This window comes from Orcinus orca, chromosome 6 (assembly GCF_937001465.1).
Source record: "Orcinus orca chromosome 6, mOrcOrc1.1, whole genome shotgun sequence".
In the NCBI taxonomy this organism is placed as follows: domain Eukaryota; kingdom Metazoa; phylum Chordata; class Mammalia; order Artiodactyla; family Delphinidae; genus Orcinus; species Orcinus orca.
The window spans coordinates 98,822,773-98,848,690 of NC_064564.1; the positions used below are offsets into that span (position 1 = coordinate 98,822,773).

At 40.0% G+C, this 25,918-nt stretch overlaps 1 protein-coding gene across 1 annotated transcript in view; it reads left to right on the plus strand.

Annotated features, from left to right (window-relative positions):
- Positions 1–25,796, plus strand: part of ZNF483 (zinc finger protein 483) — a 34,491-nt gene extending 8,695 nt beyond the window's left edge. The window contains exon 6 of the mRNA XM_033427458.2: positions 1–25,796. Within this exon, the coding sequence (XP_033283349.1) occupies positions 1–1,571 (1,571 nt within the window). The 3' untranslated portion in view covers positions 1,572–25,796.
- The last annotated feature ends 122 nt before the right edge of the window (positions 25,797–25,918 follow it).

Genomic DNA, 25,918 nt, shown 5'->3' on the forward strand with positions numbered 1-25,918 from the left:
AGTGTGAACTTAGCGGTGAATTGAAGGAATCTGGCGGAAATCAAGATGTTCTTATGGAAGAATCGACTTTAGATAAAATAATAGAAAGGTATCTAATGAGTGGTGATTGTGACTTGACAGGAGAATCCTGGAAACATTATGGCAGACTAGAGGAGTGTCGTAGTGATAGGGAACATTCACAAGTAGCAATCACACAAAAGAAAACTCATGGGAGAGGCAATAAGGGTGAGGAATTTGACTCAGAAAAGAGCCCTTTTGGAAATAACTTCAAACCACCTTCAGACCTAATTAAACATCTCAGAGTCTACTTAAGGAAGAAATCTCGGAGGTATAACGAAGGCAAGAAACCCTTCAGTTTTCATTCAGACCTTGTCCCAAACCGCAAGGAACACAGTGGAGAAAAACCACGAAAATGTAATGAAGGCAGGAAAGCCTTAAGTCACTCTTCATCTCTGACTGAACATCAGAAACATCAGAAAATCCATTTGGGGGAAAAGTCCCAGAAGTGCAGTAACTGTGGGGTAGCCTTTACTCAAAACTCATCCCTTAGTAAGAGAAAAAACTCCTCTGCATGCGAAAAATGTTGGAAAGATTTAGGTCAAGATGCAGCTGTAGATAAAGACGAGGGAACTGAGACTGGAGAAAAAACCCATAAATGCAGCAAATGTGGAAAAGCCTTTGGCTATAGCGCCTCACTGACCAAACATAGGAGAATTCACACTGGGGAGAAACCCTATATGTGCAATGAGTGTGGAAAAGCCTTCAGTGACAGCTCATCACTCACACCACACCACCGAACCCACAGTGGAGAAAAGCCCTTTAAGTGTGATGATTGTGGAAAATCTTTCACCCTGAGTGCCCACCTCATTAAACATCAGAGAGTTCACACTGGAGAGAAACCCTATAAATGTAAAGAATGTGGGAGGCCCTTCAGTGACAGTTCATCTCTTATTCAGCATCAGCGAATTCATACTGGAGAAAAACCCTACACGTGTAACAACTGTGGAAAATCCTTCAGTCATAGCTCATCCCTTTCCAAACATCAGAGAATTCATACCGGAGAGAAACCCTATAAGTGTGGTGAGTGCGGGAAAGCCTTCAGACAGAATTCTTGCCTTACCCGACATCAGAGGATTCATACTGGAGAAAAGCCGTATTTGTGTAATGATTGCGGGATGACTTTTAGCCATTTTACGTCTGTGATTTATCATCAGAGACTTCATTCAGGAGAAAAACCTTACAAGTGTACCCAGTGTGAGAAAGCCTTCCCTACCCATTCGCTCCTTAGCCGTCATCAGAGAATTCATACGGGCGTAAAGCCTTATAAATGTAAGGACTGTGGGAAATCCTTCAGTCAGAGTTCATCTCTTAACGAACATCATCGAATTCATACTGGAGAGAAACCCTATGAATGTAACTACTGTGGAGCAACCTTTAGTCGAAGCTCAATCCTTGTAGAACACCTGAAAATTCATACCGGAAGGAGAGAATACGAATGCAACGAATGCGAGAAGACATTCAAAAGTAATTCTGGCCTCATCAGGCATCGGGGATTTCATTCTGCAGAGTAATTCTTGGAAATATAGTAAGGTGGGGGGTGGGATTTAGTCACAGTTGTCCCTTATCAAAAATCTGGGGTGTAAACTACCACAACATTGATTACTAGGAAATTTAGTCACAATTGTCCCTTATTAAAAACCGGGGGTGTAAACTACCACAGCATTGGTTAGTAGGAAATTTAGTCACATTAGTCCCTCATTAAAAACCTGGGGTGTAAACTGGTGCAGCATTGATTAGTAGCTGCAACTTTGATGGGTTGGCAGCTAGGAAAAAGATACTTTTTGTAATTCACCCCTCTTTGCAAGGATGTCACCTTTCAGTAGATAGTGATTCAGGTTGGTTAAGTCACATGAAAAGAGAAGAAAGTAGTATGAGATGGGAAATTCTGAAAAGCCAAATGTGAATTTAAAAAGCAGGAGAGGGGTGCACAGGGCCCATCTTACTAACCTCCTCAGATTTGCTTCTCTCCTAGCTTCCAATTTCACTACCATGTAGTTTTATAGAAAGAGGACCTGACTGTAGTCAGGTAATCTGGGTTCTGTCCCAGTTTGCTGACCGACTTCCTGTATAACCTTGGAGAAATCATTTGACCTTTCTGAATTTTAGTTTCTTTACTGGTAAAGTGAAGGGGTGGGACTAATGATTTCTGAGGTTTCTTTCTTTGGTACTTCTTGTACCTTCTGAAGCTGTGGGAATAAGTTAAACATTTTTGATTCTTTGGCATTTTCAAGTTTCCCTAGTAGAAAATAACTCATTTAAGCTACTGAACTTCTGGCTTAGTGACAACACAGTATGCTTTTTGAATACTTGATGCCAGAATTGCTTAAATGCTGTGCACAGAAACAAGTCAATAGAGCTCAAACAAGTTTGCCTTCAGGGAATGTTTTGATTGGACAAAGCACCCCAACCTGTTTTTCCTCTAGACTTTGGCCGTGGGAATTGGGAATCTCTGTGGCATGCTCCTGGGCTGTCTCAGCCATGAGAGTAACAGTCCTAGAAAATAGGTGAGGGGTTGGGGGGGGTAAACGGGTACTGAAAACAGCTATTTTGGATGAATTGTCTTTTGCAAAATAGAATTCTATTTTTTAAAAAGTTTGCCTATACTAAGTACAGCTTCTTGTAATCTAAGTGCAAACATTCTGTATGGCAAAGGTCACAAGCTAAGATTGGGCCCTTTTACGTGTTTTAGTTGGCTTGTATGGTAAGGTGGTTGTGTGTGTGTGTGTATGTGTGTAATTAGTTGTCATCATTTAAAAATTAGGAAATTTCATACCCACCCAAAAAGAGTCTTGTTTTGAAAAATTATAAGGGCTGACAGTACTGGGCCCATATTTCAGTGGGGGCAGTCAGCTGGTTTCGGGTGTCAGCTTTTTTCAGGTAGCAGCTGCTACCATTAGATGGGGAATCTATTCTCGTACTTGCAAAGTTATCTCATTTATGTAGCTTGACTTGCCCACCATAGGAAACTGACATTATGATCCCCTACCATCTGGAGAATACATATCCTAAAATCTAAAGGGACTCCACTGATAATAAAATTCAAGAAAATAATGTAGAAATGATACAGAATAAATTTTCAGTTAAGTTTTCTGTTATGAAATTAGACCTCACAGGAATAGACTATACAGATGTTAGTGGGTTGTGTCTTATGAATGTCGGTGGAGTCTGAATAATAATTTCTAACTGTGAGAAAGGAACTGAAAACCCTGGGTCAGTTAGGTTTGGGTCTCAGGTCATAGGGTTCTAGAGGAGCCCCACTGACTCAGCAGTGGTGCAAAGTTCCTAAAGTTGAAATTTGAGGCAGCTCTTATAGAAAGAGAACGAAACGGGTAAACTTTCGGCTTCTGGAAGTGAAGAGATGCTTAATGCTCATCTGAGATTCAGCAATATTTGCTGTGATTTAATGGGTTTAGTTCGCAATGCTACTTCTGGATGATGTTTTTGGCTTCTTCCTTGTGCACCACCCCACAGTAGTTCAGGTGTTGCTGTGGGATAAATTAGTCTAGTTATTGCTAAGTGGACCAGCCGGAGACATTCTAGTCATGAAAGGAATATGCCTTATCAGAATTATTCACCCTGGCTTAGGTTTTTTCCTGAAAGGATAGAAACCTTGGTATTTTTTCTGGAAAGATATAATCTATAGAGAGAATTAAATACGTAAAAATCTTGAGAAGAGGCTTGTTCCAGGATGTTTACTTGTTACATACTCCAGCATTCACAAGAGGAAGTTTTATATAAATACCAGTTGGGAATCTGGAACATAACCCCCCCCCCTTTTTCTTTACTGTGTTATTGAGGTATAAATTATACATTGTAAAAGTCATTAAAATGTATAATTCAGTGAGTTTTAGCCAACTCACTGAATTGTACAGTTGGCGCCACAATCTGATTTTAGAATATTTTATCATCTTGATAAGATCCCTCACACCCATTTAGAGTAATCCCATCCCCGCCCTGATCCTAGGCAACCATTAATCAGTCTACTCTGTCTCCTTACGGTTGCTATTTCTGGACATTTTATTTAAATGTAAACATATGTGGTTGTCTTCAGTTTTTCATTAACTTGTTTCTGAGTTCATCCATGTGGTTTTCTGAATTCATCTGTGAGGTAGCATATTGGTACTTTAATCCTTTTTATTGTCAAATATTATCTGATTGTATGGATGTGCCATATTTTGTCCATTCACCAGTTGAAGGACATTTGGGTTGTTTCCATTTTCTGGCTGTGAAAAATAATGCTGCTTTGAACATTAGCGTGCAAGTCTTTGTGTGGACATAATGTTTTCATTTTTCTTAGATGCCTGAGTGGAGTTGCTGGGTTATATGGTGAATTTTAGTTCAACTTTTTAAGACGTTGCCAAGTTGTTTTCCAAAGTGACTATGTCATTTTACATTCTGAACTTGAGTGTTTGAGGGTTCCTGATGAAATTACATCCTCACCAACCCTCGTTATTGTTTGTATTTTTTATTATAGCTAACCTAGTGATTGAAGTGGTATCTCTTTGTGGTTAATGATATTGAGAATCTTTTCATGTGTTCTTTAGCTATTGATGTACCTCCTTTGGTGAAATGTGTTGTCCACACGTTATTTTTATTATTAACTTGCAGTTCTTTTTATTCTACCTATAAGTCCTTTATCCAGTATGAACTTTCTAAATACCATGTACTAGCCACAGAAGACAACCTCAAATCCTGCTGTACAATATTCATCAAAAGTTTGGTTTCAGTAACTGCTTACATAAAATTGCCTAAAGGATATTTAGCCTGGCCTATTATCTAAATATTTAAATTCATTTTTGGGGTTATATCAGACCATCAAAAGGTTTTATACTTCTTTGGATTCCTTATAAAATTGCTTTTATTAAGCTGTTTTACTTTAAGCTCTTTATCTATGACACATTTTACTTGAAAATGAAGAACTTGCATTTAAAAATGTTTCCACTTAATGAGTTTCTATTGAAGAAATTTCTTTTCGGTCTCAGGACAAGACAAGGCTTCTCCTGTGAGTTAATTCACTTTTATTTACTTATTTTAGAGTTCATTTTAAAATTTATTTTTTATTTATTTTTGGCTGCATTGGGTCTTTGTTGCTGCGTGTGGGCTTTCTCTAGTTGTGGCGAGCAGGGGCTACTCTTCTTTGTAGTGCACGGGCTTCTCATTGTGGTGGCTTCTCTTGCTGCAGAGCACGGGCTCTAGGCACACGGGCTTCAGTAGTTGTGGCTTGCAGGCTCTAGAGCACAGGCTCAGTAGTTGTATCGCACGGGCTTAGTTGCTCTGCAGCATGTGGGATCTTCCCGGACCAGGGCTCGAACCTGTGTCCCCTGTGTTGACGGGTGGATTCTTAACCACTCTGCCACCAGGGAAGTCCCTAGAGTTCTTTTTTAATGTGGTAGAATATACATAACATAAAATTGACCATTTTAATTCTTTTTGGGTGTACACTTCAGTAGCATTAAGTACATTCACGTTGTGCAATCATTCCCACTATTCATCTCCAGAACTTTTTTTTTTGGCCACACCACGTGGCATGCGGGATCTTAGTTCCCTGACCAGGGATCGAACCCATGGCCCCTGCAGTGGAAGAATGGAGTCTTAACCACTGGACCGCCAGGGAAGTCCCTCCAGAACTTTTCCATCATCCCTAATTGAAACTTAGTCGTTAACCATTAACTCCCCATTCTCTCCTCCCCCAAGCCCCTGGTAACCACTGTTTAACTTTTTTTTCATTTGTCTATGACTTTGACTATTTTAGGCACTTCGTATAAATGGAATCATTCAGTACTTGTCCTTTTGTGTCTGGCTTGTTTGACTTAGCATGGTGTTTTTAAGGTTCATGTTGTATCGTGTCAGAATTTCATTTTTTTTCATTATTTTAACGCTGAGTAATATTTTGTTGTAAGTATATATCACATGATTTGTGCATTCATTTTTCAATGGGCGTTTAGGTTATTGCCATCATTTTGGCTCTTGTTAATAACACTGCTATGAACAGTGGTGTGCAAATACTGTTTGAGTCCCTGTGTTCAGTTCTTTGAGATACATACCTAGAAGTGGAATTGCTGGATGCCCTCAAGGTTCATCCATGTCATGGCGTACAACAGGATTTCCTTCTTTTTAAAGGATGAATAATATTCTGTTGTATGTAGATACCACATTTTCTTTATCCATTCATCCATCAATACACATTTAGGTTGCTTCTATCTTGGCTATTGTGAAAAATGCTGCAGTGAACATGGGTTTGCAAATATATCTTCGAGATCTATTTTCAGTCTTCTGTGTATATACTCAGAAGCGAGATTGCTGAATCATGATAATTCTATTTTTAATTTTGTAAGGAACTTCCATGCTATTTTCTACTGCAGCTGCACCCATTTCACATTCCTACCAGCAGTGCTCAAAGGGTTCCGGTTTCTCCACATCCTTGCAACTCTTAACTATTTTCTGTGTTTTGATAGTGGCCATCCTAACGGGTATGAAATAATATCTTGTGGTTTTGCTTTGCATTCCCCTGATGATTAGTGATGTTGAACATTTTTTCATATACTCATTAGACATTTCTATGCCTTCTCTAGAGACATGTCTGTTCAAGTCTTTTGTCTCTTCTTTTAATGAAAAATTACATTTCTTATTCCATTCCTTTTCACTGCTTTGATTTTCTTTGCTATGTAGAAGTTTTTGTGTTTGATGTAGTCCTATTTGCCTTTTTTTGCTTTGTTTTGCTTGTGTTTTTGGTGTCAGACAAGAAATCATTGCCAGATCCTATGTCATGAAGTTTTCCTCCTATATTTTTTTTCAGGAGTTTTATCGCTTCAGGTCTTAATATTTAGGTCTTTAATCCATTTTGAGTTAATTGTTGTGTGTGGTATAAGGGTCCATCTTCATTCTTTTGTCTGTGGGCGTCAAGTTTTCCACGTACCGTTTGTTGAGGAGATTATCCTTTCCACATTGTGTAGTCTTTGTACCCTTGTTGAAAATCATTTGGCCATATGCACTGGTGTGTTTCTGGGTTCTCTGTTCCATTGGTCTGTATGTCTTTATGCCAGTACCATGCTGTTTTAATTACTGTAGCTTTGTAGTATGTTTTGAAATCAGGACATGTGAGGCCTCCAGCGTTTTTCTTCTTTCTTGAGATTGTTTTGGCTATTTGGGGTCCTTTAAGATTCCATATGAGTTTGGGGATGGTTGATTGTGTTTCTGCGAAAGACCACTTGGGGTAGTATAAATATTTTAACAATATTAAGTTTTCAAGTCCGTAAACATGGGATGTCTTTCCATTCATTTGTGTCAACTTTTCTTTCAGCAGTGTTTTGTAGTTTCCAGTGTACAAGTTTTTTATTTCTTTGGTTAAGTTTATTCCTAAGTAATTTATTCTTTTTGATGATAGTGTAAATACAATTGTTTTCTTAATTTCCTTTCTGGATCATTCACTGTTAGGGTTTAGAAATGCAACTGATTTTTGAATTTTGATTTTATATTGTGTAACTTTGCTGTATTTGCTTATTAGTTCAACAGTTTTTTTTGTGTGTGTGTATGTGTGTGTGTAATGTTTAGGGTTTTCAACACATAAGATCATGTCATCTGTGAAAAGAGATAATATTACTTCTTTCTTCCTAAGTTGGATGGCTTTTAATTCATTATCTTGTGTGATTGCTCTGGCTAGGACCCAAGTACTGTGTTGAATAGAAGTGACTAAAGTGGGTATCCTTGTCTTATTCTTGATATTGGAGGAAAAGGTTTCAGTTTTTCACTGTTGAGTATGATGTTAGCTGTGATCTTTTCATTAATGAACTTTATTATGATAAACAGATTTGCTAGATATAGAATCCTCAGCCAACAGTTTTTTTTCTTTATGCACTTTGAATAAATCAACCCACAGACTTCTGGTCTCCAAGGTCTCTGAGAAGAAATAAGATAGTTTCATTGAGAATCCCTTCTATATGATGAGTTACTTCCTCTTGTTGCTTTCAAGGTTCTTTGTCTTTGGATTTTGACAATTTGATTATAGTTTGTCTAGATTTGTGTATCTTTGTGTTTACAGGCATACCTTGGATATATTGTGGGTTTACTTCCAGACCGCTGCAGTAAAACAAATGTTGCCTAAATTGGGTCGCACAAATTTTTTGGTTTCCCAGTGCATATAAAAGTTATGTTCAGGGCTTCCCTGGTGGCACAGTGGTTGAGAGTCCGCCTTCCGATGCAGGGGACATGGGTTCGTGCCCCAGTCCGGGAAGATCCCACATGCCGCGGAGCGGCTGCGCCCGTGAGCCATGGCCACTGAGCCTGCGCATCCGGAGCCTGTTGCTCCACAATGGGAGAGGCCACAACAGTGAGAGGCCCGCGTACCACAAAAAAAGAAAAGTTATGTTCACACTCTACTGTAATCTGTTAATTGTGCAATACCATTATGTCTAAAAAACCGATATGCATACCTTAATTAAAAAATAGTTTATTGCTAGAAAAAATGCATCTGAGCCTTTAGCAAGTCACAGTCCTTTTGCTGGTGGAGGGTCTTGCCTCATTGATGGCTGCTGACTGATCAGGGTGGTGGTTGCTGAGTTGGGGTGGCTGGGGCAATTTCTTAAAATGAGACAACATTGAAGTTTGCTGTATTGGTTGACTCTTCTTTTCATGAACAATTTCTCAGTAGCTCTCAGTGCTGTTTGATAACATTTTACTCACACCAGAACTTCTTTCAAAATTGGAGGGACTTCCCTGTTGGCGCAGAGGTTAAGAATCGGCCTGCCAAGGCAGGGGATGCGGGTTCGAGCCCTGGTCCGGGAGGATCCCACATGCCACGGAGCAACTAAGCCCGTGTGCCACAACTACTGAGCCCGCTCGCCTAGAGTCCGTGCTCCACAACAAGGGAAGCCACTGCAATGAGAAGCCTGCACACCACAACGAAGAGTAGCCCCCGCTTGCCGCAACTAGAGAAAGCCCGTGCACAGCAACAAAGACTCAACACAGCCCATAATAAATAAATAAATAATAAAAAAATTTGGAATCAGTTCTTTCAAACCCTGCTGCTGCTTTAGCCAAGTAAGTTTATGTATGTAATATTCTAAATCCTTTGTTGTCATTTCAGCGTTCTTCACCAGGAATAGATTCCATCTCAAGAAACCACTTTTTTTGCTCATCCATAAGAAGCATTCCTCATTCCTTAAAAATTTTATTATGAAATTGCAGCAATTGAGTCATATCTTTAAGCTCCACTTGTAATTCTAGTTCTCTTGCTATTTCCACCACACCTGCAGTTACTTCCTCCACTCAAGTCTCAAACCCCTCAAAGTCACCCATGAGGGTTGAAATCAACTTCTTCCAAACTCTTGTTCATGTTGGTATTTTGACCTTGTCCCATGAATCACGAATGTTCTTAGTGGCGTCTAGAATGGTGAATCCTTTCCAGAAGGTTTCAATTCACTGTACCCGGATCCATCAGAAGCACCCATCTCCATCAAGTCATCTTTTCTTTCTGTTAGCTCTTAAGTTTCTCCAGGATCCTGTTTTGAAACCCTTCACCCCCCCACTTTTTTGCCATATCCACAATCTCTTTAATCATTTCCTTGGTTGGCTCTGTTGTAAGTTCCATGGAGTCATGCACATCTGGACACAGTTTTCTCCGGCAGGAATTTATTGTTTCAGGCTTGATGGCTTTCTTGGCTTTTTCTTTTAACAACGATGGTGTCTTTAATGATGTAATCCTTTCAGACTGTAATGATGTCCTCTCTAAGTTCTCTTCCATAGCACTGACAGTCCTTTCCGTAGAGTACCATGTGGAATGAGCCTTAAAGGTCCTATGACCCCCTGCTGCAGGGGCTGAATTAGAGATGTTATGTTGGGGACAAGTAGATCACTTTGACTCCTTAATTGTTGAACTCATGGGGTTCTGGGTGTCCAGGGGCATTGTCCAATATCAAAAGGACTTTAAAAGGCGGCCCCTTGTTGGCAGGTTACTTCTGACTTCAGGGACAAAGCACTGATGGAACCAGTGCAGAAAGTGTTCTTTCCCGGCTGGTGTTTCTCTTTTCCCTTCAAGGTTCCGTGTCAGCAGCTTCATAGTTGAGGGCAGCCCTGATCATAAACTCCACTGCATTTGCACAAAACAGAGTCATCCCGTCCCTTCCTGCCTTAAATCCTGGTGCTTGCTTCTTGTTGTTACTAATAAATGTCCTTTGTGGCATTTTTCCCCATAATACGGCACTTAAACATCTGCATTAAAAACCTGTTTAGGCAGATATTCTTTCTCAACAATTTTCTTAGTGGCATCTGGGGAAGTCTGCTGCCTCTTGGTCGGAAGAAGCTATTTCTGCTGTTATCTTGACATTTTTTTAGGTCAAACCTCTTTCTAAAATTATCAAACCATCCTTTGCAGGTATTAAACTCTCCATCTTTCCATCTTTCAACTTTAAGTTGTCACCTAATGACTTTGCTTTTTCTTGAATCATTGAAGTCTATAGATACGCCTGCCTTAGAGCAACCTTGCATCCACATAAAAGCTGCATTTAAAGGCTAAAAAGGGGGACTTCCCTGGTGATCCAGTGGTTAAGACTCCGTGCTCCCAATGTGGGGGGGCCCGGGTTCGATCCCTGGTCCCACATACTGCAACTAAGCCCGTGCACCGCAACGAAGAGCCCGTGCTCCGCAACGAAGAGCCCATGTGCCGCAAGAAAGACCCAGCGCAGCCAAAATAAAATTTTTAAAAGGGATTAAAAGGTATGTATTTTGTAAAAAGAGCAAGGTTGAGCTAATATGGTTATGGCTTGAGAAAGATTGAAACAGGTATGGGAACATCTAGTTGTTATAGCCTAACCCAGTAGGTAACATCCATAGGCTTGTAGATATGATTGGCAGTGACATGGGATTAAAGAGAAACTGGTTACAGATAAGACCAAGGGGTCTCAGCCATCGTGAACAGACTGGAGTTTCTGGTGACAGATCCAACAGAAAGGTTTTCCCCTTTTGCAATGGATTGGGAGATGTGGGCCAGAGCATTGCCTTTCCAAGAAAGGGGGAAAATAAGGTAAGAAACAAGAGCAAGAAAAGGGTATACAGGCCTGGTCTCATCATTTTGGGAAAGCTGTCTCCTTTGGCTGTCGTCTGCTTCAGTTCTTGGAAATCTTCAGGGTGAGGTCACCAGTTGGTGTGCAGGTCCCATAAGGGTTTGAGGCTTCCTTTAGATGAGACACGTGGGTCCAGGAGTCAACTCCTTGGAGTTTGGTGGCGCAAGGATTGGTCAGTTACGCTTGATAAAGGCCTTTCTAGCATGGTTGAATAAAGTGTTTTGTGGAGATGTCTTTTCCAATAAAGAAATCTCCAGGCTGCGAAGTGTGGCGTTTGACGTCTTCATCTTTAAAAGAATTGCTCTATTAAAGCATGGTTATTTTTAGTAGATGTAATTAGACCTATGCAACATTGCAGTATATCTCATTTCATTAGTTGTAGATGAAAGAGGCAGGAGCTAGATGCATGGGGTGCTCAGCAGTTAGCTCAAAGGGTGAGAGTTTATGAGTTCCAAAATGAGTGGACTTGAGATTGAGAAGGACCAGAGGCAGTGCTTTTGGCCAAAGTCTTTGGAGGATTTCCACAAATTTTGACTATTGAGTTGTTTTTTTTTTTTTAAATTGGGTATAGTTGCTTTACAGTGTTGTGTTTCTGCTGTAAATTGAAGTGAATCAGCTATATGTATCCATATATCCCGTCTTTTTTGGATTTTCTTCCCGTTTAGTTCGCCACAGAGCATTGAGTAGAGTTAGCTGTGCTATACGGCAGGTTCTCATTAGTTGTCTCTTTTACACATAATGGTGTGTATATGTCAATCCCAATCTCGCAATTCATCCCACACCCCTTTCCCCCTTGGTGTCCATACGTTTGTTTTCTGTGTCTCTTTCTGCTTTGCAAATAGGTTCATCTGCACAATTTTTCTAGATTCCACATACATGCGTTAATACACGATACTTGTTTTTCTTCTTCTGGCTTACTTCACTCTGTATGACAGTCTCTAGGTCCATCCACATCTCTACAGATGACCCAATTTCATTCCTTTTCATGGCCGAGTAATATTCCATTGTATGTACGTACCACATCTTTATCCATTCGTCTGTAGATGGGCATTTAGGTTTCTTCCATGACCTGGCTATTGTAAATAGTGCTGCACTGAACATTGGGGTGCATGTGTCATTTTGAATTATGGTTTTCTCAGGGTATATGTCCTGTAGTGGAATTGCTGGGTCATATGGTAGTTTTATTTTTATATTTTTAAGGAACCTCCATACTGTTCTCCACAGTGGCTTTATCAATTTACATTCCCACCAACAGTTCAAGAGAGTTCCCTTTTTTCTGCACCCTGTTTAGCATTTATTGTTTGTAGAGTTTTTAATGATGGCCATTCTGACTGCTATGAGGTGATACCTCATTGTAGTTTTTTTATTTTTTGCGGTATGCGGGCCTCTCACTGTTGTGGCCTCTCCCGTTGCGGAGCACAGGCTCCGGACGCGCAGGCTCAGCAGCTGTGGCTCATGGGCCTAGCTGCTGCGCAGCATGTGGGATCTTCCTGGACTGGAGCACGAACCCGTGCCCCCTGCATTGGCAGGTGGACTCTCAACCACTGCGCCACCAGGGAAGCCCCATCATTGTAGTTTTAATTTGCATTTCTCCAATAATTAGGTTGAACATCTTTTCATGTACCTCTTGGCCATCTGTATGTCTTCTTTGCTGAAAGGCTATTTAGGTCTTCTGCCCATGTTTTTGATTGGATTTTCTTTTTTGTTATTGAGGTGCATGACCTGTTTGTATATTGTGGAGATGAATCCCTTGTCAGTTGCTTCATTTGCAAATATTTTCTCGCATTCTGGGGGTTGTGTTTTCGTCTTGTTTATGGTTTGCTTTGCTGTGCAAAAGCTTTTAAGTTTAATTAGGTTCTATTTATTTATTTTTGATTTTATTTTCATTACTTTAGGAGGTAGGTCAAAAAAGATCTTGCTGTAATTTATGTCAAAGAGTGTTTTTCTTATGTTTTCCTCTAAGAGTTATGTCAGAGTGTTTTTCCTATGTTTTCCTCTAAGAGTTTTGTAGTGTCTGGTCTTACATTTAGATCTTTAATGCATTTTGAGTTTATGTTTGTGTATGGTGTTAGGGAGTGTTCTAATTTCATTCTTTTACATGTAGCTGTCCAGTTTTCCCAGCACCACTAACTGAAGAGACTGTCTTTTCTCCATTGTATATTCTTGCCTGCTCTGTCATAGATTAGGTGACCCTAGGTGCATGGGTTTATCTCTGGGCTTTCCATCCTGTTCCATTGATCTATATTTCTGTTTTTGTGCCAGTACCATATTGTGTTCATTACTGTAGCTTTGTAGTATAGTCTGAAGTCAGGGAGCCTGATTTCCTCCATTCTTCCAGCTCTATTTTTCTTAAGATTGCTTTGGCTATTTGGGGTTTTTTGTGCTTCAATACAAATTGTAAAATCTTTTGTTCTAATTCTGTGAAAAATGCCATTGGTAATTTGATAGGGATTATGTTGAGTCTGTAGATTGCTTTGGTAGTATAGTCATTTTCATAATATTGATTTTTCCAATCTAAGAACATGGTATATCTCTCCATCTGTTTGTGTCGTCTTTTATTTCTTTCATCAATATCTTAAAGTTTTCTGCATACAGGTCTTTTGCCTCCTTAGGTAGGTTTATTCCTAGGTATTTTATTCTTTTTGTTGCAATGGAAAATAGGATTGTTTCCTTAATTTCTCTTTCTGATCTTTCGTTATTAGGGTATAGGAATGCAAGAGATTTCTGTGCATTAACTTTGTATCCAGCAACTTCACCAGATTCACTGATTAGCTGTAGTAGTTTTCTGGTGGCATCTTAGGATTTTCTGTGTATAGTATTATGTCATCTGCAAACACTGACAGTTTTACTTCTTTTCCAATTTGTGTTCCTTTTATTTCTCTTTCTTCTCTGATTGCCGTGGCTAGGATTTCCAATACTATGTTGAATAATAGTGGCAAGAGTGGACACCCTTGTCTTGTTCCTGATCTTAGAGGAAATGCTTTCAGTTTTTCACCATTGAGAATGATGTTTGCTATGGGTTTGTCACATATGGCCTTTATTATGTTGAGGTAGGTTCCCTCTGTGCCCACTTTCTGGAGAGTTTTTATCATAAATCAGTGTTGGATTTTGTCAAAAGCTTTTTCTGCATCTATTGAGATGATCATATGGTTTTTATCCTTTAATTTAATATGGTGTATCACATGGATTGTGTTGTGTATACTGAAGAATCCTTGCAACCCTGGGATAAATCCCACTTGATTATGGTGTTTGATCTTTCTAATGTGTTGTTGGATTCTGTATGCTAGTACTTTGTTAAGGATTTTTGTGTCTATGTTCATCAGTGATATTGGTCTGTAATTTTCTTTTTTTGTGATATCTCTGTCTGGTTTTGGTATCAGGGTGATGGTGGCCTTGTAGAACGTGTTTAGGAGTGTTCCTCCCTCTGCAATTTTTTGGAGGAGATTGAGAAGGATAGATGTTAACTCTTCTCTAAATGTTTGATAGAATTCGCCTGTGAAACCATCTGGTCCTGGAGTTTTGTTTGTTGAAAAATTTTTTTTATCACAGTTTGAATTTCATTACTTGTGATTGGTTTGTTTATATTTTCGAATTCTTCCTGGTTCAGTCTTGGAAAGTTGTACCTTTCAAAGAATTTGTCCATTTCTTCTGGCTTGTCCATTTTATTGGCATGTAGTTGCTTGTGGTAGTCTCTCATGACCCTTTGTATTTCTGCAGTGTCACTTGTAATTTCTTTTTCATTTCTAATTTTATTGATTTGAATCCTCTACCTTTTTTTCTTGATGAGTCTGGCTAAAGGTTTATCACTTTTGTTTATCTTCTCAAAGAACCAACTTTTAGTTTTATTGATCTTTGCTATTGTTTTCTTCATTTCTATTTTATTTATTTCTGTTCTGATCTTTATGATTTCTTTCCTTCTACTAACTTCAGGTTTTCTTTGTTCTTTTTCTAGTAGCTTTAGTTGTAAGGTTAGATTGTTTATTTGAGATTTTTCTTGTTTCGAGGTAGGATTGTATTCCTGTAAAACTCTCTCTTAGAACCGCTTTTGCTATGTCCCATAGGTTTGTTTTTTTTTTGCTGCATTGGGTCTTTGTTGCTGTGTGTGGGCTTTCTCTGGATGTGGCGTGCGGGCTTCTCATTGCAGTGGCCTCTCTGGTGCGGGGCACGGGCTCCAGGTGCACGGGCTTCAGTAGTTTTGGCACACGGGCTCAGTAGTTGTGGCACGCGGGCTCAGTAGTTGAGGCACGTGAGCTTAGTTGTGGCACGCAAGTTCTAGAGTGCAGGCTCAGTAGCTGTGGTGCACAGGCTTTTGCTCCGAAGCATGTGGGATCTTCCTGGGCCAGGGCTCGAACTCATGTCCCCTGAATTGGCAGGCGGTTTCTTAATCACTGCGCCACCAGGGAAGCCCATGCGTCCCATAGGTTTTGGATTGTCATGTTTTCATTGTCATTTGTTTGTAGGTATTTTAAAATTTTTTCTTTGATTTTTTTTCAGTGATCTCTTGGTTATTCAGCAATGTACTGTTTAGCCTCCATGTGTTTCTGTTTTTTACAGTTTTTTTTCTGTAATTGGTTTCTAATCTCGTAGCATTGTGGTCAGAAAGGCGGCTTGATACAATCTCAATTTTCTAAAATTTTCCAAGGCTTGATTTGTGACCCAAGATGTGAGCTATTCTAGAGAGCATTCCATGTGCACTTGAGAAGAATGTGTATTCTTCTGCTTTGAGGTGGAATGTCCTGTAAATATCAATTAAGTGTGTCTGGTCTATTGTGTCATTTAAAGCTTGTGTTTCCTTATTTATTTTCTGTCTGCATGATCTGTCTATTGGTGTAAGTGGGCTGTTAAAGTCTCCCACTATTATTGTGTTACTGTTGATTTCCCCTTTTATGGCTGTTAGCATTTGTCTTATGTATTGAGGTGCTCCTATGTTGGGTGCATAAATATTTATAATTGTTATGTTTCCTTCTTGGATTGATCCCTTGATCATTATGTAGTGTCCTTTCTTTTCTCCTGTAACAGTCTTTATTTTAAAGTCTATTTTGTCTGATATGAGTATTGCTACTCCAGCTTTCTTCTGATTTCCATTTACATGGAATGTCTTTTTTCATCCCCTCATTTTCAGTCTGTATGTGTCCCTAGGTCTCAAGTGGGCCTCTTGTAGACAGCATATATACGGGTCTTGTTTTTGTATCCATTCAGCCAGTCTGTGTCTTTTGGTTGGAGCATTTAATCCATTTACATTCAAGGTGATTTTCGATATGTATGTTCCTGTTACCATTTTCTTAATTGATTTGGGTTTGTTTTTGTGGGTTTTTTCTTCTCTTGTTTCCCGCTTAGAGAAGTTCCTTCAGCATTTTTTGTAATGCTCTTTGGTCGTGCTGAATTCTCTTAGCTTTTGCTTGTCTGTAAAGCTTTTGATTTCCCTGTCAAATCTGAATGAGATTCTTGCTGCATAGAGTAATCTTGGTTATAGGTTTTTCCCTGTCATCATTTTAAATGTATCCTGCCACTCCCTTCTGGCCTGAAGAGCTTCTGCTGAAAAATCAGCTGATAACCTTATGGGGTTTCCCTCATATGTTGTTTTTTGCTTTTCCCTTGCTGCTTTTAATATTTTTTCTTTGAATTTAACTTTTGTTATTTTGATTAATATGTGTCTTGGCATGTTTCTCCTTGGGTTTATCCTGTATGGGACTCTCTGTGCTTCCTGAACTTGGGTGGCTATTTCCTTTCCCATGTTAGGGAAGTTTTCGACTCTGATCTCTTCAAATATTTTTTCAGACCCTTTCTCTTTCTCTTCTTCTGGGACCCCTATAATTTGAATGTTGGTGCTTTAATATTGTCCCAAAGGTCTCTGAGACTGTCCTTGATTCTTTTCATTCTTTTTTCTCTTCTTTTTTTTTTTAAGATGTTGGGCATAGGAGTTTATTAATTAATTAATTTATTTTTGCTGTGTTGAGTCTTCGTTTCTGTGCGAGGGCTTTCTCTAGTTGTGGCAAGCGGGGGCCACTCTTCATCGCGGTGTGCGGGCCTCTCACTATCGTGGCCTCTCTTGTTGCAGAGCACAGGCTCCAGACGTGCAGGCTCAGTAGTTGTGGCTCACGGGCCTAGTTGCTCCGCGGCATGTGGGATCCTCCCAGACCAGGGCTCGAACCCACGTCCCCTGCGTTAGCAGGCAGATTCTCAACCACTGCGCCACCAGGGAAGCCCCATTCTTTTTTTTTTATTCCGCTCCTTGGCAGTTATTTCCAGCATTCTATTTTCCAGCTCACTTATTCGTTCTTCTGTCTCAGTTATTCTACTATTGATTCCTTCTAGTGTATTTTTCATTTCAGTTATTTGTTGTTCATCACTGTTTGTTCTTTAGTTCTTGTAGGTCTGTGTTAAACATTTCTTGTATTTTCCTGATCCATACCTCCATTCTACTTCTGAGATTTTGGATCATATTTACTATCATTTCTCTGAATTCTGAGGTAGATTGCCTATTTCCTCTTCATTTTTTTTGTTTTGTAGGTTTTTACCTTGCTTCTTCATCTGTAACATATTTTTTTGTCATCTCATTTTTTTTGATGGGTGGGGCTGTGTTCTTGTCTTGCTGGTTGTTTGGCCTGAGGTGTCCAGCACTGGAGTTTGCATGCAGTTTGGTGGAGCCGGGTCTTGGTGCTGAGATGATGACCTCCAGGAGAGCTCACACTGATTAATAGTCTCTGGGGCCTAAGGTTCTCTGTTAGTCTAGTGTCTTGGACTCAGTGCTCCCACCACAGGGACTCAGGCCCGACCCCCAGTCTGGTTGTGCAGTGATTCCTCCCATCCCCTTAGGTGTCCAGGGTCCCCCACTAGCACCCAGTAGGTGCTCTGTAAGGATTACTGCAGTGCATTCTTTTTTAAAATTAATTATTTATTTAATTTATTTATGGCTGCATTGGGTCCTCATTGCTGCACACAGGCTTTGTTTTAGTTGCTGCGAGCGGGAGCTACTCTTAGTTGCGGTGCATAGGCTTCTTATTGCAGTGGTTTCTCCTGTTGCACAGCACGGGCTCTAGGCGCACGGGCTTCAGTAGTTGTGGCTCATGGGCTCTAGAGCCCAGGCTCAGTAGTTGTGGCGCATGGGCTTAGTTGCTCTGCGGCATGTGGGATCTTCCCAGATCAGGGCTCAAACCCATGTCCCCTGCATTGGCAGGAGGATTCTTAACCACCCTGCCACCAGGGAAGCCCCTCGATGCATTCTTGTACTAGTGAGGAGATACGAACTCCATGTCCTCCTACTCTGCCATCTTGACTCTGCCGCCCCCCCCATTAAGTTTTTTTTTTTAACTCTAGTTTTTGTGTTTTTTTTTAAAAAATTAATTTACTTATTTATTTTTGGCTGTGTTGGATCTTCATTGCTGCAGATGGGCCATCTGTAGTTGCGGTGAGCGGGGGCTACTCTTTGTTGCCATGCACGGGCTTCTCATCGCAGTGGCTTCTCTTGTTGAGAAGCACAGGCTCTAGGCATGCTGACTTCAGTAGTTGTGGCATGTGGGCTCAGTAGTTGTTGCTCACGGGCTCTAGAGCGCAGGCTCAGTAGTTGTGACACGTGGGCTCAGTTGCTCCTCAGCATGGAGGAGCAAACCCGTTTCCCCTGCATTAGCAGGCATATTCTTAATCACTGGACAAACCCATGTCCCCTGCATTGGCAGGCGTATTCTTTTTTTTTTTTTTTTTTAAAGGGAACCCTCTGACACTGTTGTTGGGAATGTAAATTGGTGCGGCCACTATGAATTTATTTATTTATTTATTTATTTATTTATGGCTGTGTTGGGTCTTCGTTTCTGTGCGAGGGCTTTCTCTAGTTGTGGCAAGCAGGGGCCACTCTTCATCACGGTGCGCAGGCCTCTCACTGTCGTGGCCTCTTGTTGTGGAGCACAGGCTCCGGACGCACAGGCTCAGTAGTTGTGGCTCACGGGCCCAGTTGCTCCGCGGCATGTGGGATCTTCCCAGACCAGGGCTCGAACCCGTATCGCCTGCATTGGCAGGCAGATTCTCAACCACTGCACCACCAGGGAAGCCCTGGCAGTCGTATTCTTAACCACTGCACCACCTGGGAAGTCCCCCCCACTGAGTTTTGATGACACTTAGTTCATTTGATTAGTCCTGAAGCCTGGTGATGATGTGTACAGTGAAAGTACTGAAGATTTGGCCAAACAACACATACTTGCTGTAATATTTGACCAGTAAAACAGGTCCCTTGGTTGCTGTGGAGCTCAAGAGGGGTTCATCAGGTAGGGATATTTTTTCCCAGTAAGTTTTAGCTACTGAAGAGGCAATAGTTTGTCTACATGGGAAAGCTTCAGTCCAGTGGGAAAGCATACAAATCATTACCAAGACATATTTGTATCCATGGGGTGAGGATAGCTGCATAAAGTCCATTTTCCCACTCTAATGGCAATTTAAAGTGTTTGGGGGCAGTGCGGACAGGTTTCCCCGGATTATATGTTGAACAGGTGGGGCTTCTGTAGGGGGTACAGAGATAATTAGAGGGGATCCCATGATTATTTTTTTGGTGGCCTTAACTAAAAGGACAGTAGCAGGAATGACTCTAAGGCAAAAGGGGTATCCTCGTGCCCAGGGTCTAGCTGCCAACTCTAGTACCCTATGGGGTGATGGTGATCCCCATGCTTTTGGGTAAGTAAGTGCTACTCTCCTTCTCTTGTATGAAGAGGAAAAAGGGAGGTTGATCAGCAGTAGGGAGATTTATCAAGCTTTCCTGTAATGTATTAAAAGCTAGATCATTTGATTCGTCCAGTTGGCTGTTTTGGTTGCTGCTATCAAGTTCTAGATTTATTGTCTCCTTTTGGCAGAAATGCCAGCATGACATTTTTTCTAAGGAATCTTGGCCCAATAAATGAACAGGGATAGAGGAACTAAAGAGAAAAGCGTAGCTATCTCTTAGCCTAAACCAAAGGAGATAGGTTAACAGACAGAAACCTGGGGAGGTTTATTTTGAGACACCCCCCCCCCCCCACTGAACCATTTTAATCTTCTGAGTCAGGGGCTCTTGAGTAACAGGTTGAGCCCCAAGACTGTAGCTCTGGTGTCAGTGAGGATGGAGGGACTCATTCCCAAGCTGGAGAGTGGTTTCTCTAAGTTGATTGAGGGGAGGGATTGGGGGAAAACCCTGTAATTCCCTGGGAATTGGGGAAGCTGGTGAGAGGATTGAGGGTGCCTGGTGCACTTAAGCTTGTGACAGTCTTTCCTTCAATGTCCTGGCTTTTTGCATTAATGGCAAAGACCAGGAGGGTTTGTGTTTCATTTAGGGGTCTCTACTTGGTGGAGTTGAAAATTGAGGATTTTAGTGGTCGGTCTTTTAGTTGAATCATCTGTGGTGCCGGTGAGCTGATTTGCTGAATTAAATAAATCTGGGGTGGAAATAATTTCCCATTCCATCCTGGTCCTTTTAACTAGAAGAGAAAGATCCCTATTCAACCCATTAATGAACATAGAGTTAAAGGCTACCCCAGGGGCCAGCAAAATTGAGTTTGTTTGGGAATAACAGAGAAATTACAATTTGGGACATGCAAACTATGGTAAACTTACAGACATGTCTGGAGAAGGAAGGTCAGGAGTGTTCTTTTTACAGCGGAATGGAGGAAGTTGGGAGGGGCTGTTTTGAATGAAAGTTCATTGGAGGAGAATGAGAATTCAGGGTTGTGGTGGCTTCTCATTGGCTGAGTTGCAGTGGTTTCTCATTGGCTGGGCTGTTGTTGGCGAGGAAGAAGTCTTTCTTCCTGCTGAGGAATGTAGAGTAAGCTGGTATGTGCTTGAGAGCTCTCCCTTCAGGGCTTCCAGTCTTCATTTTGCATGAGGTTTTTCTTTTATTTGTTTTCACAAGTTCTAAGATTATTTCAGGCTGGAGTCCTTAGGTGTCTCTCCCTATAGAGTGGTTCTGATAACTTACAGCTTTGCTAAATCTACCTGTAGCTCTTCTGGGGCTTTTCCCCATTGATATTCAAGATGTTTATGGGTTTGTTTTTTTGTAAAGTGCGACCAAGGAGAGCATTCCTTTTTAAATTAATCATTAATGGATACATACTCCCCAGTTTTTTTCTGCTTTGAAGAATCTTCTTCATTTTCTCTCTTGATCTGCCAACATGTTCAGAACCTTCCTTTAGCTCTTTGAGCATATTTGACAGTTATTTTAAAGTCTTTGTCTAGTAGGTCTGAGTTCCTCAGGTATATCTCCTGTTTCTCTGTACGCCTTGTGATATTTTTTTGTTGAAAACTGGACATGTGAATCTTATATAGTCATCCCCCCTTATGTGCAGGGGATACGTTCCAAGACCCCCAGTGGATGACTGAACCTGCAGATAGTACTGAACTCTTATATATACTATGTTTTTTCCTTTACATACACACCTGTGATAAAGTTTAATTTATAAATTAGTCCCAATAAAATATTAACAGTAATAATAAAGTGGAGGGCTTCCCTGGTGGCGCAGTGGTTGAGAGTCCGCCTGCCGATGCAGGGGACACGGGTTTGTGCCCTGGTCCAGGAAGATCCCACATGCCGCAGAGCGGCTGGGCCCGTGAGCCATGGCCGCTGAGCCTGCGCGTCCAGAACCTGTGCTCCGCAACGGGAGAGGCCACAACAGTGAGAGGCCCGCGTACTGCAAAATAATAATAATAATAATAAAGTGGAATTATAATAATATTGTGTAATAAACATGTGAATGTGGTTTCTCTCACAAAATATCTTATTCTACTGTGCCCATTCTTATGATGATGATGTGAGATGATAAAATGCCTATGTAATGAAATGAAATGAGGTGAATGACAGGCATTCACCTAGCATATGACATAGCATTAGGCTACTATTGACCTTCTGACACTGTGTCAGAAGAAGGATCATCTGCTTTGGGTGATCCTGGATCACTGAACATGATGTTGATGGATAGATGTTGAGAGCAGAAGATGTTTTTGGTTGGGAATACCGGGCAGGTTGGAGCGGGATGGTGTCAGAGTTTATCACACTATTCAGAATGGTGTGCAATTTAAAAGTTATGAATTGCTTATTTCTGGGATTTTCCATTTAATGTTTTCGGGCTGCAGTTGACAGCTGTTAACAAACTGTGCAGAGCCAGACCATGGATAAGGCAGGGGACTACTGTAGTGTGGTAGCTCTGGAAATCAGATTCTCCTCAGATTTTTTTTTTATTGTTTGTTGTCGTCTCTCTGCCAGTGATCAGTCTGTGGTGAATGCTTAGACTTTTCTCAGGTCCTTTCTGAGCCTGTCTTTCCCTGGGCAGAGGCAGAGGCTTTCTAAATTCTCCCACACATGTGGGGATGGTTCAGGTGCGAGCAATGGGGAGCGATGGGGAACGATAGATGAAGCTTCACTGCTCACTCGCCGCTCACCTCCTGCTGTGCGGCCCGGTTCCTAAAAGGCCGTGGACCGGTACCGGTGTGTGGCCCAGGGGTTGGGGACCCCTGCTTTAAATCCCCTGGGAGCCACTTTAGCCAGTGGGGGTAGTTGGAAGAATGGTCATTCACCTCTGTGTCTGCTCTTCCTTCTTGATCAGAAGCAACCATCCACAGTCAGGACCTGGGACCCTGGTATTTGGAGGAAAAGGTCTTTATTGCCCACCTTGGCTCCAGCAAGTCAAACTAGAAATGTTTGGGCTGGCTGATGGGGAATGGGTAGCTGCTACTCTGCTAAAGGCTAAAATCCACCACTGTTCGCTGCAGTTTACCACTTAAGATTTCCCCTGGACACTACAAGCCTTAAAATAGACTCCTGTGTTCCAAATAATCACTTTAGGTACTTTCTGCCAGTACAGTTGTTGTCTAGGTGGAGAGATGGCTTCCTGGCGCCTCCTACTGCTCCATCTTCCCTGACATCAGTCCTTCCATGTCTTTGATTTTTATCCTTCTTTTTGGAAGCTGTTGTCAACTTTTATCTTCCAGCTCTGCTACTAAATGTTTTATTTTTGTTGTCATATTTATACTTCCAAGTGCATTTTCTGATTCTCTGCTTACTCCTTTTTTAAAAAAATCATATTCTGTTTGTGTCATGGGTGAAATACTCATTTCTCTGAGGATGCTAATATGGTATCCTTTAGTGTTACCGCTCCCTTCATTATCTTTCCTCTGAGTTGTTTTTACTTGTTTTCTCTCTTTCTCCTTGGAGGCTTTCCTCAAACTTCTGGTGATCTTTGACTACTCACATTTAAGAAGAGGGCTCTAAAACACCACTTGGAAGGTGTTTCAGTTACTGTGGCACTGTCCATTAGGAATAGAATGTGAGCCACATAATAATTTCAGATTTTCTAGTAGCCACTCTAAAAAGGTAAGAGGAGACAGGTGAATAATATAATTTGTTTTACCCAGTATATCCATAATATTATATCAACATATAATCAGTATAAAAAATTATTGGTGAGGTATTTTATATTATTTTTTTGCACTGTCTCCAAAACCCATGTGTATTTTACAGTTGCAGCACATCTTAGTTCATACACTAAATTTTTATTTGAAATACTTGAGCCATATTGAGATTAATAAAACTTAGTTGAAAAGTAGATTTACATAGTTCTTCCAAATGCACTTTGTTGTTAGTCTACATATACCTAAATTTTTCAAGTATCAGAAAATTATTTTCCTTCGATATTTGCATCCACATTTACAAAGTTGTTCATCTTTTTATCGGAAGAATTGATTTGATTTTGAAACAAAAGCATATAGTTTCAAAGCAATATCTGTTTAAATAAATTCAACTCTTCTGTCAACTCTGTTACTACCATTAAATTCAATGATGTATTGCATAAATGGAAACAAAACTAAATTTATCAGTATCAACCATTCTTCACATTTTTCTTGTATTTTGCAGCCAATTTATACAATGCTATTGATTACATTGACAATTTGCATGTTGACTCATGTTAGAAAAATGTGTAAAGTCATTATTTTTTGTTTATATTATGAAATGTTTCAATTTTAACTAATTTTTCTCACCTGAGTAGGTCACAAGTTTTTCCCACTCTAAGAAGCTTCAAATGTAGCTCACTCATATTCAGTGTGATACTGCCACTTTTTGTCTTTGATTTTCGAATACTTAGCAGTCATTCCTTCATTTCAAGAAAATCTTGAATTGGAATTCCCAGTACAGGAAATCTTTGTAAAATTCTTTTATGATTCAACCAAGGAGTATCAGTAAAGAACACAAGATCATTAAAAACGTTATTTTCAACAGTTTCATAAACTAGCAGTGATTATATCATTTGCACACATGTACGGAAGAATTTTAACATCTGTATTCATGTCTGTCTTCTTGGAGTCTGCTTCAGAAAATTGAACAGATATTTTCAATAGTTACCATATAGTGGAACAAAGCAATGAGGGAAATACCATTCTCTTGCTTTAAAATTCCAGTATATTTGTCTTTGGACCTAACACAGCTTCAGTCTTATCTTTGTGATAGAAACGAATTTTTTTCTCTAGCTGAAATTTCTTCTTTATCAGGTGGAAAATTGTCAAAAATATCTGTCATGAGTTTGAGTTTTTAGACAATGAATTGACATTTCTTTATAAATTTTGATGTTCTTTGAGACAGAATGTACTCAAAGTTTTCAGTTGGCAGTGTCTTATATTACACACCTAAAGCTAAGTACTTGAAATTTTTCTAATTTTGAACCAATTGATCTTTGATATTACAAGAAATTTCTTGTCTTCTGTGAGCAAAATTAGAAGGTTAATTAAAATTTTCAATTTTTATGTGTCTTTTAAAGTCTTCCTCATAATTTTCTAACTAGATTATCATAATTAAAATGGTCATTTCTTTTATCATCTCTCCATCGAAGATTCTTGTGTGTGTGTGTGTGTGTGTGTGTGTGTATGTGTGTGTGCGTGTGTGCACACATGCAAGAATTCAAACCATTTTATAGCTGGCCAAGTATAAGCTTGAAATCCTGCTAAAAATTATTTAAAAAATTGTTTAAATTTTTTGTTGGAAATGTAATTCTCATTTCATAGGACTTATTTCGTGGATTCTTTTTTGACTATTGGGAGAATACTTATCACTAAACTGTTGCTGAAAAAATGAAATAACTATTAGCTGCTGTCTTAAATATTGTCTACTGTATTGAACACTTGTGTACAACAAACAGCCTTCTCATTTTCCTGTGCCTGCAGTGAGTTGCATTTGCTACTCATCATCGAATGTGCACTGTACCCTCTTGCACTCTTTTTCTTTGCTGTACTCGTTGTGGTACTAGCTTCTGTATTGCACTGAATTCTGCCTCATTAATATGCCTTCATTAAAAATCTAAATATTTTTCCATATTTTTAATCTAGATAATTTTATTATATTACAGTTAAAATAATAAGTATCTCAAATTATGATTATGGTTTACATATAGGTGTCACTGTAATTTGTGCTGTCTGCATAGGTGTTCTTTAACTTGTACTATCTACATAAAATATCCAAGTAGACACATTGTGATGTTACTTCAGTGCATAGAAAAAAATCATCTGAACTGAATCAGTCTGTTGATACTGACTAGATTGGTGAAGTGTTTATCTGTAATACTAGAAGTCATGCACGTTCCTGTACAAGCATTACAATACAACAGCAACGTCCTGTGCCGTGCAACAGTTAAAGTGAATTGTAGTTCTACCAAAACAATAAAGTTGTGTTTAATGGAAAAATATTTACTCTGCCTCAGTTTTTTAAACCTTGAAATGTGGCACTCTATCTGTATTTCCAGTTCTTAGTCGCCTTAAATGGCTACCATATTGAACAGTACAGAGTTGGAGTACGAAGTGAGCCA